This window comes from Gallus gallus, chromosome 12 (assembly GCF_016699485.2).
Source record: "Gallus gallus isolate bGalGal1 chromosome 12, bGalGal1.mat.broiler.GRCg7b, whole genome shotgun sequence".
Taxonomy (NCBI): domain Eukaryota; kingdom Metazoa; phylum Chordata; class Aves; order Galliformes; family Phasianidae; genus Gallus; species Gallus gallus.
In genome coordinates, this window is record NC_052543.1 from 17,113,203 (window position 1) to 17,131,853 (window position 18,651).

Here is an 18,651-nt window from a genome sequence, read left to right on the forward strand (position 1 = left end):
GAAATAATTTTTCACCCAAGTGCCACTCAGCTGAAAGTTTATGAAAAGATTAGAGCTTCTACAAGTGCTAATTGGAAACGATTATAGTTTGATTGACCTGCCTTGGCACTGAAGTATCTTGTAGCATTTGCACTGCCCCTACAAAATGGAGATCATCCAGTTTTTTGCACAGGTTTCATTTGGAAGTGCAGACATTTGGATGCAGTTGCGAAAAGAAGAGCAGGTATTTTCATAACTCCCATATCTGAGTACGAACACGCAGCCAGGAAAGCACTAAGCCAACAGATAATTTAACAAAAGGCAAGATACTGCAGATAAAAAACACTCAAGGAATTAAATTATTAAAATATTTATGGACTGGTTAATGTAAAAAGGGCATCAAATGAAATAGCTCATAATTGCATTTAATTTTCTTCTATCAATATTTAAACTCCTTCCATTACCATAATTTTGCTGGAAGAGTGCATGTGAACAACTGACATTCTCAGTTATATTCTCAAGAGTTAAACTTCCATTATAATGGGATTTTTTGTTGTTGGAAATAACCATCTACCCTTCCAGACTTGCCAATTTCCAGTGAAACAACGGACTCACCTAAAAGTTTCTTCCCATGCAAGATGAGAGGTTGAATTTATCGTAACAAAGGCCAACACAGATTTGTTATGAAAACAAAGAGTATTTATTGGAATGGGAATGGAAACCCTGTGACAGAGTGTGACTTCAGCAAGATGTCTGAGATATGCCCCAAGAGGCTCATAAGAAGGTCATACACATACAGTCCACAACACAAGTCCTGTATAGCTACTCTCCTATCTTACAACAAAGACACCGAGATGCAGTGTCAGTGCTTTGCTGTTAACAGAGAGGCATGAGTGAGCAGAGTGCAGCACTGAGGGGCACCACTGATGGCTCTGCCCAAAGTCAGCACCATGAAGTACTCCATCAACCACAGAATAGCTAAATAAGTAAATAAATAAAGTGACGGAGCAGGTCTACAGGGTCTGAAAGGGACCACAGCCTCTTTGTATGGTCTTACTAAATGGGAAAGGCTAGAAAATCATATTTTATCATAGCAGTGAGGGATGAGAGCAATTGTAGAACAGAGAAAACCATAGCACAAACTAGGTATCAATGTAGGAACGTTAGGGAAAAAAAATAAACTCATTTTCAGCTTTGTATCAAATTCAGACATCCAAAAGACACAACAGTTTGGGAAGCCAGGCTTCATCAGTTCTGGTACTTACTTAGCTACTTGCTTTGATGAACTCAAAGTATTATTTTACTTAAAAACCAACAAAAAGCATTCAACAGAGATGGCCAGATCTGTATACTCAGCAGGAAAATAAGCAGCTTGATTTTGTCACCATTATACTGGGTTGGGCTGAGAGTAAATTCACTGAAATCAGTCCTTACGGTTATGAAAGCCATGCAAAGTATATTCCAGTTCAATTAGATCCTTCAATAGCCTATGAATGAGCACTCCTGGAAACCTAATTTCCCATTATACATATATTTTCACTGACTCTATTAAAAATGGAGGGTGGCATTTCTTTCACCAGTGCCCCACAGCCACTATCTCATTCTATATTTACTGTACTTCACAAAACAGCATTCTGATTTTTCTCCAAAAAACTCACATTAAGCAACTTGTTCTGTGATTTATTATGTTTACACCCTTTGCTTGTTGCACCTCAAGGGACATAAACTCACTTCCTTTCTGTCAATTACAAATTTTCAGTTGATTTTCTGTTATAAATGAAAGCAATACATCTCTCCTGGGCTTCCTCAGAGAACGGATCCTTCGCTTTCCAAAGCATTTTTTCCTTATTTGGAGACTGTAAATGGGCAAGGTATTAGAAATTACTGTTATTACTCAATTGTTATTTGTTTGCTACATCTTGGTTGGCTTCTACTATTTATTTAGTATTATTTGATTATTATTTACTGTACAGTCTACCACCCACAGCATGCTCACACTGTTCTAGGCACTCTGTGCACTTAAGGTTTCAATTAGAAAACATCTCATAAAATTGCCTGTCATTTTTAAACTTAAATTTTATGTGGTTCAACAATTAAATCAGTGTGACTGCCACGGCCTGCCATGGTCATTTTCTGCCTTATGTGAGCTTCAAAGAAACACCACTTCCCATATAACAAAAATGTAATGTTGCTAAAGGAACATAGGGGGAGGTCAGCCCCACAAGCGTAGCAGCTTCTAACTGGGTTCAACATTAAATCTTATGTTCATGTCAGTGCTTCTGGAAAAGAAAAAAAAAAAAAAGGCTTTTAATTAAATTGCACCTCTTTGGCTTAAGACAGCAAATGCATGGCAGGGGGGGGGGGGGGGGGGGGGGGGGGGAAGCACTGGGTGGTAGTGGGAAGATTTTATTTCTTACTGACAGAATGTAGGAGACAATACTGGTTTGGGGAAGCCAAAACTATAAGGAAATTCAGGATGACAGCAAAGCAAAAGCCTGAAAACAAAAATGCAGGTAGACCTATGACAAAGGAGCAAGGTAATTCATAAAGCTTGGTTTATGCACTTAAAGCCTACATTCTGAAGGTTATTTTCTTCGGGACCACTCCTCTACACCTACTTAATTCACACCAGCTAGTTCCATAATTCACACCTGATGAGATTTCTAAGACAGCCAGCAGTACAAGGTATGAATAACACTGTTCCGATACTGACTGAAACATCTTATTTTCAAACGGATTGGGTTTTGGTTAGGGCAGGGGATGCTTCCATAAATAATCCTGAAAATACAGCATTTGGATGTTGGAGTGCATTGTGCTGACTCAGCAACTGTTCATGGTTCTGATTTTTTTCTGGTTATTTTATGTTTGGTTGGTCTGCTGCTCTCAACAGATGATGTCTCATATCAGTCACTGAGCTCAAAATCTGCATTATTTCATGCAGTTGTGCAGATCAGATTTTACAGTATTCTGTAACAGAGACAGGAGAGGAAGCTGAAGTAACTTGCTGTTTTCCCTATTAAAATTCTGCCTAAACCACACGATGACATATGGCTTTTAAAGAGTTTGCAAGGGAGTTGTCAGAGAAAATTTAGCAGTGATACCAACTGCAATTAAAGACATGGAAATCTGTAAAAAACAGGAATTTTGAATTATCTGCCTAAAAAATTAAAAGTAATAGAAAAGTACCACTGATTTTAAGAGGGTAATAAGAGATGGCACAGCTAAGCAAGAAACCAATAAGCCCATTATTTGCCCCACCTTCAACTCCCACTGTGAAGCGCATGACAGCACACAGCAGAAACATCTCAGCTGCTGGAGGTGAGCATCCTTGGGAAGCAGGGAGCTCTCCTCTTGGCCACCAGGTGCTCATGCACACGGCTGCTCAGGCACAAGTGCCCATTTGCCAGCACAGTGGAGCACAGCTCCACACACATGTTCACACGAACGTGTACAGCGCTGAGCCTGTCTGCATGGAACTCCTAGCGACGTGGAAACTAATTAAAGGTAGGAAACTAATCTGCATGTGGTAAAAATGCACTGAACACCCACCCGTCCATCCTCCTGCAGCCAGCTAGAAGGTCAGGCTTGGTTTCTGGAGTTCAGTCAAAAAAAGAGGTAATTACATTTGTTACAAAATAGATCACTTTTTTTTTCCTGTGGCAAACACAAATGGCAGTTTCATAAGTCTTATGCACTGCAGGTGTAAGACAAAGTGGTTACGTCCTCCAGTACAGGCTCCCCAGCATGTGCAAACTGCGTATCACAATCCATTTGGGTACCACTGTCAAAAATGATACAGTTTGAAAAGAAAAAACTCTTTACATTATACCTGTAAATAACCTGTACATCATTTCAGGGCTTTATTGCACACTCCCAGGCAACTAAAATGCCCACAGCCTTGAACACTGGCCTAAGTATGCTCAGCTGGGAAGAAAACCATCACCACCTCCTCAAAAAGCCTCAAACACTCCACATTTCTGTGGGGAGTCCTTAAACATTTGCTTAAAAATAGTTAAACCACTAATAGTGCAATTAATATTTAATACTTACACAAGCCACAGTGAGACTTCACACTATGGTCCATATATGAACAGTAGGCTGTTGATTATTTTTTGTTAGTATTTCGTATGTCATCATAATGGTGACTACCCAGAAGACCTCTCTAACACAGCTTGAGCAGTAAGTTGAGGCCATGAGTTTCTGGTTGAGAGTTGTCATGCTCACCACAGTAATTAAACTTGGGGGAAAAAAGCTCAGATGTCTCAGAGCTTCTGAAATTCCCCCCAGAACTTTTGAAATCCATTTCTTCTTTTGCTTAAAGCTTTTTTTTGCTTATAGGAAAAAAGTAAATTGCATGATGGGAAACTGAGTCCAATTACGAGAAGTGAAGAACATCTCTCAGAAACTCATTTTATTCCAGAGTTTAATGGGAAACGTTTAGTTTTCAAAGTAATGTATACCATTAATCTTTTTGGCATAAAAGGTGAATTATTTTGTAGATAAAATATAAAAGATCAATTTTCAGCATGCTGTGCAGGTAATTAGGCATGCAACTCCCAAGTATGGAATAACCCACAACAATGAGAGCAGTGCCAGAGACCCACGTAATATCTCGCAATTTCAATCTACACATTTAATAAGAATATTGAAATATTTCAGCTTAAAGTGAGATCCTCGCAATTTCAGCTAACACCTAATTTTCATATTTAAATGGAATATGCTAACAGTCTGCTTGTTTTCTGCTTTCAAAATGAGCTATGTCAAGTGAAAATGGAGTGATAGCATAAATGGGACTGCAGCATGAACTGCATCCTTCTCAGCAGCTGCATGCTGGGGGGGCTGCACCACTGACACTGCTGTGATGTGCAGCAGTCTGTGCAGAAGGGCTGTCCTTCTGCCTTCCTCTGTACCCCATAGTTCAAGACTGGCAGCACCGCCTCCTTAATCACACCACAGACAAACTCACGTTAAGCACAATCCCAAGCAGCATAACCAGCAACCCCGCCTTTCCTGCTGCTAATTTCCACCTCCCTCCCTCCCCTGTGGGCCATGACCATTAGCTAGCACTAAGTTTCAAACCCAACGCGACCTCATAATGCAGAAGTGCTCCTTAACCAGCAGGTTAAATGCTCCTCAGTGCTCTGAAGGAAATCCAGATGCTAATGGAAAAGCCTAACAAAATGCTTTTCTGCCTTTTATTCAGCACTGGGCTCCAATGCTGACTAAAAACCTAATTTCTTTTACCCTGTAGCTGTGAGGGATGATGGATTAGTTTCTCTTTATCGCATTTCTGAACTAATTGTTTCAGACCAGCAATGTCATTCAAAACGTACTGGCTCTGATCAAATTGTTCACACTCTGGAAGTATGCACAAAAGTACGAAACTGCTTCAGGAAGCAATATTTAAACACACAGCCATTAGCCATATCCATTGCAAATGACAAATTGCTCTTTTAATCACCTCCCCAGAACTTTGTACGCAATTGCTCAGAGCATTCTCTAACAACACTGTTGTGCCTATTTAAAATAGTTAGGACCGTTTAAAATTGCTTCCGGCCTCTAATAACAGAGGATAAAAAGATGATAGTTTAATGCATTGTTCAAATAAAACCCATCTGATCTATCCTGAATGTTAAATATTAGTGACATAAACTAATGACAATATGGAAGTAGAAGTTTTGAAGAAATATTCTATCATTAATAGCAGTAGCAGTAATTAGTGGCAGAGTTCTGTTAGTCTTCCACTCATTTAGGAGAAGGTACTTGGTGAAAGCCTGTGTAAAGCAATTACTTTTGTATTCCTGTTAACAACGCTCTGAATGTGTGCAGGGATTGCAGACATCTCCCTCCCATCATTTCCTAATCAATTATCCTGTTTCTAAAGGAGAAATAAAATATTTTACTAGATAAGATAAGGAAGAGTGAGAGAAAACACCTACAGGAACAACTGAGGGATAAAGACAGTCTTGGAAGAGAAGCACAGAACTTTCTTTTAGTCCTCCCTAAGGCATATCTGAGCTCCCTGGGACCAGCTAAGGGGAAAAGCTCGTCCTGCTTTCCTTTTTTTTTTCCCAGATGATTGAATTATTTCTAATCTCTTTCCCTATCTCGCCCATCTTCCAACAAACACCCCACCAAGAAGCAGCACTCATGCCTAATGAAACATGGAGTTAAGAGAAGAGCTCTGGCCCATCTAGTTTGCCCTTTCCCAAACAAATCCTACATCTTTTGCAGCAAGATTCTTATGCCAGTTATAGACTTCCATGCTAGCTTAGAAGCACACTGTGTAAAGTAGCTGCAGACATTGCACAAATACATCTATAAGGATATATCAATTTCAGCCTGTTTTACTTAAGTCTGGAACACAGGTTTACCAAAGTACATTAGAACACTGCTTAGATAAAGTGTAGAACATGGAGAGAGTGCCTCTTTGTAGCATTGGTTTGCTACTGGTGCTGAGAATAAAGCTCTGTCAGAGAGAAATCATTGTAAGCTCCAGCTGTGAACATGCATTATTGTCTCTTGTATGGGCAAATATAAGTGTCTCTCAGGTGCAATTTGATTTCAAACTGTCAGCTGAAATTTGTGCTGCTGCTGCTGACGACACCAGTAGGAATATTGCAAAATATATATTTTTAAATAAAAACACCATTTCTCTTTGGCAGATTGAGAACAGCTCGAGAATGCCACGGAACAATTTTTTAGGCCACTGCTTTTACAATATTCAGCTTACTATTCTCCTTAGAATGCACTTTTGAGCAAAAATCTCATCGTGTGCCTACTGCAAGCATGATTGATTGCTCGTGCCCAGACAAGTGTCATGCACAATCTGCAGCAAAAGCAAAAACCAAGTGTGCAAAAACGGGATGTTTTGCACCTCTACAAACGCACTGATGGGCAGGAGGAAAGAAACCACGTTCTGGAGTTCTATCAGCTTAACTCTACTTTGTTTTAAAGGTATGAAATGTTTCCAAAGCCAGTAAAATTAACTCAATCCTTAGTTCCTTGGAAAAATCACATGCTGATATTCAAGAGTTGAGGAAAAGAAAAAAAAAAAAATAGTAAAGCACCAAAATATTTCTGGTGTTTGAGATACTTTCCATGCTATGTTATTCATGAAGCACAGCCTTGCTGGAACATGCAGGTCTCCAAATGGCAATACAGAGACATGAGCAAAAATCTGCAAGTCTAAATACTAAATTGCAACAGACATGACATTATTCAGAGAATGATCTGTCATACCAAGCAGTGAGCAATAAATTGGGATCCATTTTTCAGTGATCTAATATTGTTTCAAACCAGTATGTCACAGCTTTGAAACAATAAGGTATAAGCTAGATTGATCACTATCATTCAGATATAGTCTCATTTATCAATTAAATCTGCGTTTGTCAGGGCATGATATTAGATGGAGGACTTCTCTGCTTCTTTATTTATGTAGAAATACCCCTGACATACTGAATGAAATAATAACACATATCACACAAGGTTAATCACATATATGAAACCAGCGGAATTTCCTCCTAGAGCTGTAAGCTCTGTTGGCTTCACAACATACCTGCCATTTACTGAACTTCTTGCAGGTTATGTTCATACCCCTCATAGTAACCACCAACATAAAATGAATGGCTTTTCAGTCAAGCCTGAAGTTCTTGGAAAGTGTAAATAACCATCAAGGAAGCCTTCATTTCTACAATTAAGACTCAATCTTTTCTCTACGTATAAAGCAGCCCTGAAATCATAATGTCATCTGTCTGTGTTCAAGTCTATGCCTCATTGCGTTCTTCCAAATACTCAAAAGATCTCAAATTAATAATGTTTTCTGAAATACAAAACTGTTGCCAAATGACTAACACTGACCATACTAATCAAATAGAAGTCATACCAATATCAATCACAATACTGGAAGACAAAACTACATGATAATCAAGGCACACACACAGCAGCAATACTAGGGAATACCCTGAAGGAACTTCCAGATTTGCTTTACTTGGGGCTTTGTCAGCTCTTAGTTGCTGGTTTTGGAACAAAATCAGTAGCAAAGTCATTTTTAGATCTCCATATGCCTGATCTTTTCATTGCTTGGCAGAAATGAAAAAAAAAAAAATAACATTGCATGATATTTTATTCAAACCTGCTGCATGTTATCACACACACTTTAATATCTGACATTGAGATGTTTGCTATACCAGCACTGCTTTAAAACTATCAAGGACACATCAGTAGCACAGCAGAACGTCTGAACAGCTGTAGAGAGCTCAGTAGAAGGTAAGAGTTATTACAATTCAGTATGTACATCTAGTGCATTTAGATCAATCAGTTTTAGATGCCGTATTACTGTTAGAATATTGGGGTGATGACTTGGTGATTTGCAGAAAAAGAAAAGTATTGTAGCAGTTTTCCTGTGACAGAATTAAAATTATGTACGCAAATATGGTCACATTTCTGCAGAACAACGGCCAATGAGCATCCTAATCATCCAAAAATCAGTGCTCAAATACAATACAGCTTCCAGTAAGAGAAAAAGAAGAGTGAAATACTCTAACATTGTTTTCCTTAGAAACCCGAACCCAATAATAACCATTGAGTGACACACGTATCTCCATTCAGTTAGAGCTCCAGCAACAAGAAGTCCCACCCACCACAAAGGCAGGAGGCCTCTCTACAAGTCGGTCACTGAGTCACCCTTTCAGTACATCTCAAACAAGACGGCTAAAATGGGAAGTGCTAAAAAGGGAGAATGCAGCAAAACCCTTAAGGAAAAAACTGAAGGAGTCTGTGATGCATTTTATGTTTAACCACCAGAATATAAAGGCGTTTGGAGCATCCTCAGCTGAAGTACCAAACACCTTCCTCCTCCCCCACACACTAACAGCTGTGAGATACAAAGCTAAAATCCAAGCTCAGCACATAATCCTGAAATGCGAAGTTAAACAGACTTTCACTGCTGGTTTAAATGGTAAATGCCATACCCTCATGAAACTGCAAACTCTGAAAGGACAAAAGTACTATTAACTGCACAAGTCAATTGCTTCTCACTGAAAGGATATTCATATTAGTCACATTAACATTCTTAGCTGAGGCAAGCCATAAAATATGCCAAATTGTAGAAGAGAAGTAGTGTCTTTTTCCCATACTACTAACTGGTGTTGTTAAGAACATTGGTTTGTACTGCAACCACAATGCTGTATACAGAGGAACAATCACAATTTAATCAAGTCTCTTCTTTAAAGTTTTTTTTACAGAGAAGTTAAGAAGTGCCGATCTCCATCACGTCTGCAAGAACTGAAATTGTGAAAGATAGTAAAATAACAATACCTGGGGGGCTAATGGCAAAGAGAGAACAAGGCTTTTGAGAAAGTTTCCAAAACTGCTACTGCATAGAATTTGCATGCTTAAATTTGATTGCTCAGTGCAGCCAATGCAGAATCAAACAATAATCAGACCACAGATCTGCAAAGAACCCCACAGAGCTGCGGTCAGCTATTTCTGACCCATTCCAGGCAGATAATTCACTCATTCCTAAAAACAAATAAATGAAACAACAACAAAAGGAAGCACCACCAGCAGCCACCAACCAACAGTTACTGGCTATTCAGTTCAATGCCAGCTCATCGTGAATCAATGAATCACTGCCACTGCTCCATAATCTGCACCAATATGGCCCCTGCACCTCGCTCAGATTACTGTGTTTTCCTGCCAAAGTGAACACAAACATTTCCTCCTAGATATAGGGAACAGCTCATTATTTTCTCTTTGCAGATGTTCTATATATATTTAAAAACACTACTTAGCTTTCACTCCACTTTTTTTCCCCCTATTTGAGCCATTCCTAACAAGCTACCACTTAATAGATCAATGTTATCCACGAGTAACCCATTTGTATCATGCCAGATCTACAGTTGCTAAATGCCTGACATCACCATGCAGTAAGCTCAGTCCGGTAAAAAAAAGATGAGGAAGGATTTCTTCCTGTTCCACGGCTCCTGAAAACTTTAATGGCTAATGCTTCAATTCCCACACAAATCCGAGGATTCTGAATAATTCTCACACCAATTCTCGATTCCATTTGATAATTCATGAGGCCCTCAGTGCTCTCTTTTTTTGCGTGAATAACACAATTAGTGTGAAGTGTCAATCATAACCCATCTGCTGGTGGTGAAAGAACCCTCACCTCCTTCGTGTGTCAGTGTGAGCCACAGCCCCGAGCAGCACGAGCATGTTTTGTGTCACCTCCTGTTTAATACCTCCAACATTCACTGTGCTGAACTGCAGTCCGTCAGTGAGCGCCTCTGTGTGTGTACGCGCTTAGGATGCAAGTATGGGAACAGCCACAGTAATTTAGACTTTGGACTGCATATAGAAGCAAAATTTAATCATCCTAATTCTTACAGATAGCCACGGGAATTACCCATTTTCTCAGCAGCTAAAAGACAAAGCTGTTGTAAGGCTATAAAGATGATTTAAGAGTACGTATCAGTTTGGAGAGAGAAAAATTCTGCAAGCTCAGACAGTTGTAAAATGTCACTTTATGGCTCTGTCTGCTTTGACTCTGTCAAATTTAAGAGGCCACAACACCTATGTTATTGTATTCACGATGTTTAGCTTATATTACCTCGTCTCTGCAATTAAGTCTAATGTTTAACATCACCAACCTCCAATAATGAGACCACTTATCAATAAACGAAAACAAAACCTCCCTCAAGAAATAGTTATTTCCAAATATTATTTAAAACTCAACAGCAATTACCAAGGACAGAAGATAACAGATGATAAAACGCACTCACAACTTCTGGCCCACAAAGAATCCGTTATACAGTTTTCCCCTCAAGACAGCAGTGTTTTAATTATATCTGCAATACAGCATTAAACTACGAAGTGCTTCAGTTTCAGGAATACACGCACACAGCAGAATAATTACAGAGAACAATCTGGACCTTGCAACTTTCTTGGATACAGAAAAAACTACATGCACTGAGGCTGAGCACACGTGAAATCAGACAGAATTTAACTCTAGAAGATCCTCAGCTAATTGCCAGAGATACCATAAAAACTGGACAAGTTAAGTGCACAGAAATCACTAAGGACTAGAAAGGCATCCCAACATAGGAGAACATCCTCTTGGACACAGCCCTTCCACTTCCTCCTGCACTCGTTTCCTTTGGCATTGTCTCCTCTCTCCGTAGGAGATGAGGTTTCACTGCTGCTCCCTGATGGAGCTCCCTGCCCCCCTCCTGCTGTGACCACGGGACATCCCACCTTCACCCACGGTCTCAGGAAGCTCCCAGTGCTCCTTACCTCCCGCACGGGGCGGCGTTCCGCAGAGCAGCACCACTCCCTGTCCTTCTCGCACGGATACAGTGCTTCTCATCTTCGTCCGTGAGCTCTCAGGGTCTGCTTTAGAAAGAAAGGGGAGATGTTAGGAGACAGGACAGTCCCACTGTACAGAAGGTTCAAGCTCTCTAACTCCTGCTATGAGGTCACTCAGGACACAGAGTGGTTCTGTGATCTCCTGGATTGGCTGCAGAAGTGGCTGTTAAACACGAGAGAGGATGACAGAACTAGGACTAAAGTGAAATAATTTACAAGAACTTAATTAAACACATCCTATGGATAAGTCTGCACTTATGCTAGGCTTATATCACCATAACTCTGCTAACTGGAAAGGAATCATATGCATAACTTAAAAATAGGTCTTTAAGCCACTGTTCCTTCTGAAATGAAGGCTCTGATGAAAATAGTATCAAGATCCTCTGAGCTCCTCTAACCAGCTGTAAATTAATGTTAATATCACAGCTATTTGAAAAGCAGATATGTCTTTTTGAGGGTAAAAAACCCTCCAACTGCTCCCTGTGGGCAGAGCCCCTCATAGCACGGCCCAGCTACTCCCCTCCACCATGGGCAGGGCAGGCACTTTGCCCCCTGCGTACTGACCCAGCACTCTGCCTGGTTTTGGTCTCCTGTGATCATTTTAAGCTGTGTAAGAGCAAAACCAAATGCTGCAGGCAATGCATAAGTGCAAAATTGTAGAGCAGCAATGTTTATTATAACTTTAAATTAACATTCACTCTAACCGATGACTCGAGATCCAAGCACAGCTCCACTATAACCTTGAATAAAGCTAGATACAGCCATCAGTACAGACTGGCAGTGAAGTTCTACCCCAAGAAAGGGGAATGAGTCACATCACAGTAAAACCATACATGACAAAATTCAGACACTAATAGGTCAGCTAGTAATCCAACAAAAAAGCTTTTTTCTCTGAATTTTAAAGGATATTAATACATAGAGATGCTCAAAAAGGTAGAGAAGTCTTTAAGTCTCTGTAACCAAACATAATACTACAGAGTTGACCAACAGTATCTGTCTCCCAAAACATAATATTTTTTTAATATTGAAAAGCAACAGCTGCTGCAGTCTGAACACTGAACAAGAGTGATTAGAATTTCAATGCTTCATTTAAAAAAAAATACATTTGCTGCCACAATAAGATATTGTTCTGTTGTTCTTTGTTACTGCACATAGAGGGTTTCTTAAAAGGGTTGCTTTCAGCTTTCCAATTGAATTTCTTTGTAAGTACATCTCAAGGACCTGTGTCCTCACTCACATAATGAGTTCAGATCTTCTGGCTAGATGTGTTTTGGAGTTCATAAGCAACCACAGCTAAACTGATTTCACTGGGAGATCACAATAGTCTGCCTCGGAATTCGTTCTGGGTCTTTTAAATATCATTCTCTCCTCTCTATCAATATAAATATCCAATATAAATTCATCAGCCCTCCCTAGCACTTCCACCAAGTCACTGAGAGGGGAACTAAGAGCTAACAGCCCCCCACTACCCTCACCCCAGCAGGGCACCGAAGGAGCTGAGGAAGGTGCGTTGTGGAACAGCAGCTGGGATGGAAGCAATATGCAGAGATTTCCAACATCACCTTCACTTGTACCTTTAAGAATTTTCCCTACCTGGATTTATAGACCCTTTTCCTGATGACATACATCTAAGGGGAAGAGGCATTCTTTCTTTAGTAGAATGAAAATAATGTTGCGATTTGGATGTAAAAATTTCCAATACATAATATATATTATGTATAAAATGGATTTAGATGGAATTTCACCCTCCTTACACCTTAACCACTGTGAGTTGTAAATCTCATATGAGGGCTGCTCCAAAAGTAATGCCTCCTATGTTACGATGTTGGCCCACAACATCAGAAGCGGATGTTGGTGGGATGGCAGTAGAGGTTGAACCTTCCCACCAATCTTGTTATGTTTTATTGTCCTGTAACAAATGGCAGCAGAGGGACAATCTGACAAAATGGTGCCTGAAGTAATGGTGTATCACTGAATTTCTACATGCAGATAAAACAGCAGCCCCTGACATTCACTGACACTTTCTGATGTTTACAGAGACCAAACAGTAGATGGTAGCGCAGTGAAAGTTGGACTGTGTGTGGGCAATGTGGTCCTAGAAACAGTGCCTGCCATTGTAAAACACTGGGCCACCTTCACTGGTGCAGATTTTTACAAGCATGGCATGCAGGCAAGCTTACTGCTGGAAAAAATGCACAGCTACTGGTGATGACTATGGTGAAAAAGAGTGTTTTGTAGCTGAGAATTTGCTCTGTTGAATAACAACAGATACAAAGAGCAGAATATTGCTATTTCCATGGGAATAAGTAGGAGGCATTACTTTCGGAGCAACCTCCTTATGTTATTTCTCCAGTTACGATGAGATGGTTTAGCACTGCTTTCTGAGCACATACACTCATTCCTTGCAGCCACACTTGCTTAAAAACACAGCTCTCTGTGCTGTCCAACACAGTGCATGGGAAGGATGGGATGGGGTTGGGAGCAACTGGGAAGGGTTGGGACTCAGGAATGCACACCGTGTTGTGCTGCGTCATGTGGAGACCCACTGCAGCTCTACAGTCTGAGCTGCTGCCATTCAGTACAGCTGAGGTTATTCATCACTGATTACAGCGAAGGCTGCTGTCACCAGGGAATAATTTTGGGGGGAAAACATGAAGGAAAGCCGAATCCATCATAAAACAAAGAATATGAGCCACGCTACAATGAAAGAGTCATTTTTCATTAATTAGCAGGAAGCTTTCTGTCGTACCTTCCAGAGCGGCTGAAGCACCAGACTAATCACACAGCTGCACAAGTATCATCACTCAATTCCTTCAGATATTTTTATCATCTCCACGCATTGGCTGGTGGCACTTCAAAAATAATTATAAATTACCATGCAAAACAACAATAACATCCTCTATGAGTATTATGCAACTAAGTCCAAACTTCTGACCTTGGGAAGTGTTCCCTACTTGTACACAAGTCACTTCTCAGCATGCTCCACAGCTCAGAGCTGAACAAAACCTCCTTTACTGTCGCACTTTATCTGTTGCTGTTTACTATGCATGGATCATCTTACTCATCGCTGGATGTTTTAGGTTTTTATCTACTAGCAAACTAGCTGCTGAAATTGTTTAATTACTTTCCCTTGCCCACCTCTTTTTAGTTCTTACTTGCATTTATTATGATTTATTATGCTCCACTTTTATCTTTTTTTCATCTGAAAAGCTATTGCTCCTGTAGGAAACGAGCAGCTTTATTCCTTAACTTGCCTAAAGTCTCTAAGCTTAACACAGAAAATATTTTGGTTAAAATGTTAAAAAAAACAAACAAACAACTGACTCCATAAGATAAAAATATGCACCTTAAAACCAATCTAAAACAGTGTAAACTGAAAATTAAATGTTTTTATTGTCTTTTTATAGTTTGACATATCGAGTTTAAAATTAGCAACAGAGACGTTTTGGAGTCCTGAAACAGCACCTCCTCCCCTCCCAGGACAATACATTGCCTCATTGCCTTAGCATCAAGTGTATGACGTTCCATCAGCTGAAATGCACTTGCCATTGCAATAAAAGGGAGCAAGAAAATGTAATTCAAGTTTATTGTTAAGTCTTGTTGTTAAGTTGTTCTCCTTTTCAGGCAGAATAATCAAATGTGTTTTTGTTCATACAGACACCACAGATACGAACCCTTGATATCCCTTCCACTCCAGCTAGGTTTTAAGCCTCAAGTACAATGCTAAGAAAGATTTCAGAAATATGGAGCCAAAGTAACATGAGCATCATTTACACTGCCACAACTCTGGAATAACCATCTATATATTTGGAACAAAAGTCATAGTTCATTAATACCTATGATAATTAAGAAACATGTACTTGTGAATTCATGAGCAGCAGAGCTTTCAGCATCTGAAGAACTCTGCAGAAGATAACACATATCTTGTGTTCACCTGGTACCAACAGGTAGAAAAGAAATGAAATTGACTGTCCTGCCCAATGCCTGCCTGCATTCATTGCTGCTACAGCAGGTACCCTGCAAGATGTTCCTGGTTTGTGCAATTGTGTAATCAAGGAAGGCAATGGATGATGCAAGATCAGATCAAACGTCCACGGTTTGAGAAGATGTAACACCATGTGATGAAAAACACACAGCGTTTTTGATGACAAAGCTGCTTCAGATAGACCCACTGCCAGCTTGCAGCAGCATGGAGTCACAGGGCATTGTGCCGTGTAACCCACGATTGCACCACAGCTACATATCTGTCCATAGGGCCTGAGATTAAGATTAGCAGAGGCTTCTGGAGGTTGTAGCCACTTCTTTTTCAGTAATGCACAGAACAATGGCATGCCCTGGAGAGAAGCAGGACTTAGCACATTTCCGACCCCAAGTCCATTTGCACCCAAACATCTGATTATATTTACATCAATTGATACTTACTGTCACAGCACATTTATTAGCAATCCTACCATGTTCTGAAAACTCCAGAAGGGTTCATACTCTATAAAGATAAGTGTCCTTTGACAGACAAAAAATATTTATTCCATTACTTCATTACACTCATTATTCTTCAATGCAGCAGAACTTGCTAAATATACTTCATGTATAATTTTGTACTGGTGTGATGCTCGAGTGCCTCAAATGAGCCTGACAACCAAATCATAACTGTTTTCTTCAATATGCAGTTCTACAGAGGGGACTTTGTTCAGTGCCAGTACATAATGAACGACTAATGCACAACAAGGTCGCCTTGGTACAAGTCACATTGCTTAAGAAGGAATGAAATAACAGTCCCTCAGCTCTTAAGAATAACAGCCTAAGCACGCTGTAATAACTACATTGCTAATGACAACTTCTGGAGAAAATAAGACTTTTTTTTGGGGTAAGCTAGCTACACTACTTACATGCACAGGCAAATGTTCTTCCCCACTACTCAATATCCCAAATTTGGCAACGTTGAGGCATTTTTATGACCATGTATTTTATACTTCTTGAGACAAACACTGGAAACAATGTATGCAAGGAATAATTTTCTTAAAAATACCTCCATCAGCTTAACAGAAGAGCTGGGAGACGTGGCCAGCTAGCCAGAACAGCGCCTGCAGGCCCACTGGGAAGAAGCTCAATAGAGCTGCACATGGAAAAAGTGAGTTGTTGTGCTGATTTCACAGGGCTCCAGATCAATCCTGTAAGAATAACTTTTGTTCACATCCCTCCTCCCCACATTACCTCTATAACCATCAATTATTGTTGGAGGTGGAAAGGAGAGAGAAGAAAAATGTTAACAGAGCAAAACTGAACATTACTCAAAGCAAGCAAAGAAACTGGGTGATTTGTCACTGGAGAAGGAATTCGCTGGCTACCAGAGAACTATCTCCATGGTTTCATTTTTGTCATGCTGGTATTACAGGGAAATCATATAATTTCACAGCAACCTCTGTGAAATCTCTTAATGCTGTGGCACACTGCTGAACTTTCATTTTATGGTAGAAGGTTTATCTGTAGGAAGGTAACTGCACAATGGGTTATATATACACACCGGAATATTCTCTAGACCTCATTTTAGTAAGAGGCTGTGTACTTCCACACCACAGGAGCAGCAACAGAACCAGAGCACTGCTCTCCTAGGCTGAGAGCTAGCTCTGACACAGGGCGGCAGCTCAGCCCTCCCCTCCCCACAGATGCCCTGGTCATTTTCATTTCCTAAAGGCTCCAGGACAGGGCAGAGAGAGGCCTCTGCCTCCCATCCTCCAGGCATCTTCTATTCGCAAATTGACACTTACTCAAACCTCGATTTTCCAGTCTGAAACATCCCTCACCATGTTCACATTGCAGCAGTCTCAATCAGCAAATCTTGTTCAAATCAGCATCTCCTATCCGCAGAAATATTGCTAAAAAATGAACTTATCCTTCAATTGCATGCGGCAGGGAGGAGGACCAGCAGGTTGTTCCTGCTGCATGAAATCAGCGCCTGGCCACCAAGTCATGCAGGGATGGGCAGGCTTCAGGTGCTACTTGCTGCAATAGCAGCAACTCAGAGCAGCACACTGACACAGCACCCGCACTGCTCAGCACCACAGAGCCACCCGGGGTGCAGCAAAATATGCAATAGGAAACAAACTGATTACACTGATTAAATGGGAATCATATAAAAATCATAAAACAAAGTCTGTTACATAAATACACACATGAAAAGCTAAAGAGAAATTGGCACAGGTATATCAGAGTGCTGTGAACATGAAACGCCAGCGCACAAAAAGGCAAAAGAGACTGCAGTACTAAGGGAGAAAAAAGGGAGAGAGGGGAGATGAGATACTTTTGTGGGCTGCATGGAGCAGAAGGAAGAGATCAGAGGGAGCAGAGAAAAATAGCAGCAGACGAACATCAATAGCATAAAAGTTGAGTCAACATCTGATGAACAGATTTTTTATTTTTTTTTTTAAAGGCATTTTGCATTGGCAAAAATACACTGAAGAAAACCTGGAAAAATAGCCCTGTGTGTTTTGAAAGAAAAATGAAGGAAAAATATTCTCCAGTATTTCCAAAAATACACCTTCTCAAAATTCATATTATCTGGGAATTATCCCTTTACTCAAACACAGCACTGAACAAAGCAACTCAAGCAATTTAAGAAATATCTCAGGAGGGAACAGTGTTTGCTCAAGCAAATTATCTTACAGCCGACTCTGCACATGAAACAATTTTGTCCCCCTAAAGCTTACCTAAAAGAAACTCTAAGAATACCCTGACAGCCTCTGAAGCACCTCTATCATTAACTACTCGTGACCACAAAGCAGATTTGGGTTTAGTGTTGAAGAACTACTGGGCTATTCATGTTTTTTGTTGTCGAACTACAGCTGTGCTGTTCGTACTGTAATAGTTAAACAGATGGATAAATGCACTGCCAGATCCGGGACTCATTACCTGAAGGTTTGTTTGCTTATTTAAGTGGCAGCATTTTGACTTTCCTCTAAATAAATCAAAGACATCTTAGGACATTTTTTAAGTACTGAGAACATGCTGATACAACGAGATTTATTCGTTTTTGCTATTGACCTCATTCCTTTATCTTTCTGAAGACTGCACCCTTCCTTAGAGAAATGTAGGTATGCTCCAACAAACGTTATTGAATACAGCTGGGTTTTCACCCATATAACCAGGACATGGGTAACCAAATCCATTCCCCTTGCCCCTGTTGGGCTGGAGAACCTGGCAGAAAGCCACCAGGCTTTGATGAGGGCCATGTGGACTGTAACAGATGTAATGATGACAAATAACAGATACAGCAGATGACTAAGTGTCCTATCAACAGATGTCACA

General features: G+C 40.3%; 1 protein-coding gene across 2 annotated transcripts in view; it reads right to left on the reverse strand.

The window, feature by feature from the left end:
* Positions 1-18,651, reverse strand: part of CNTN3 (contactin 3) — a 90,477-nt gene that overhangs the window by 35,430 nt on the left and 36,396 nt on the right. For both annotated transcript variants that reach the window (XM_015293225.4, XM_414433.7), the window contains exon 3: positions 11,278-11,376. In XM_015293225.4, coding sequence (XP_015148711.2) covers positions 11,278-11,376 — 99 coding nt within the window. The remainder of the gene's footprint in view (positions 1-11,277; positions 11,377-18,651) is intronic.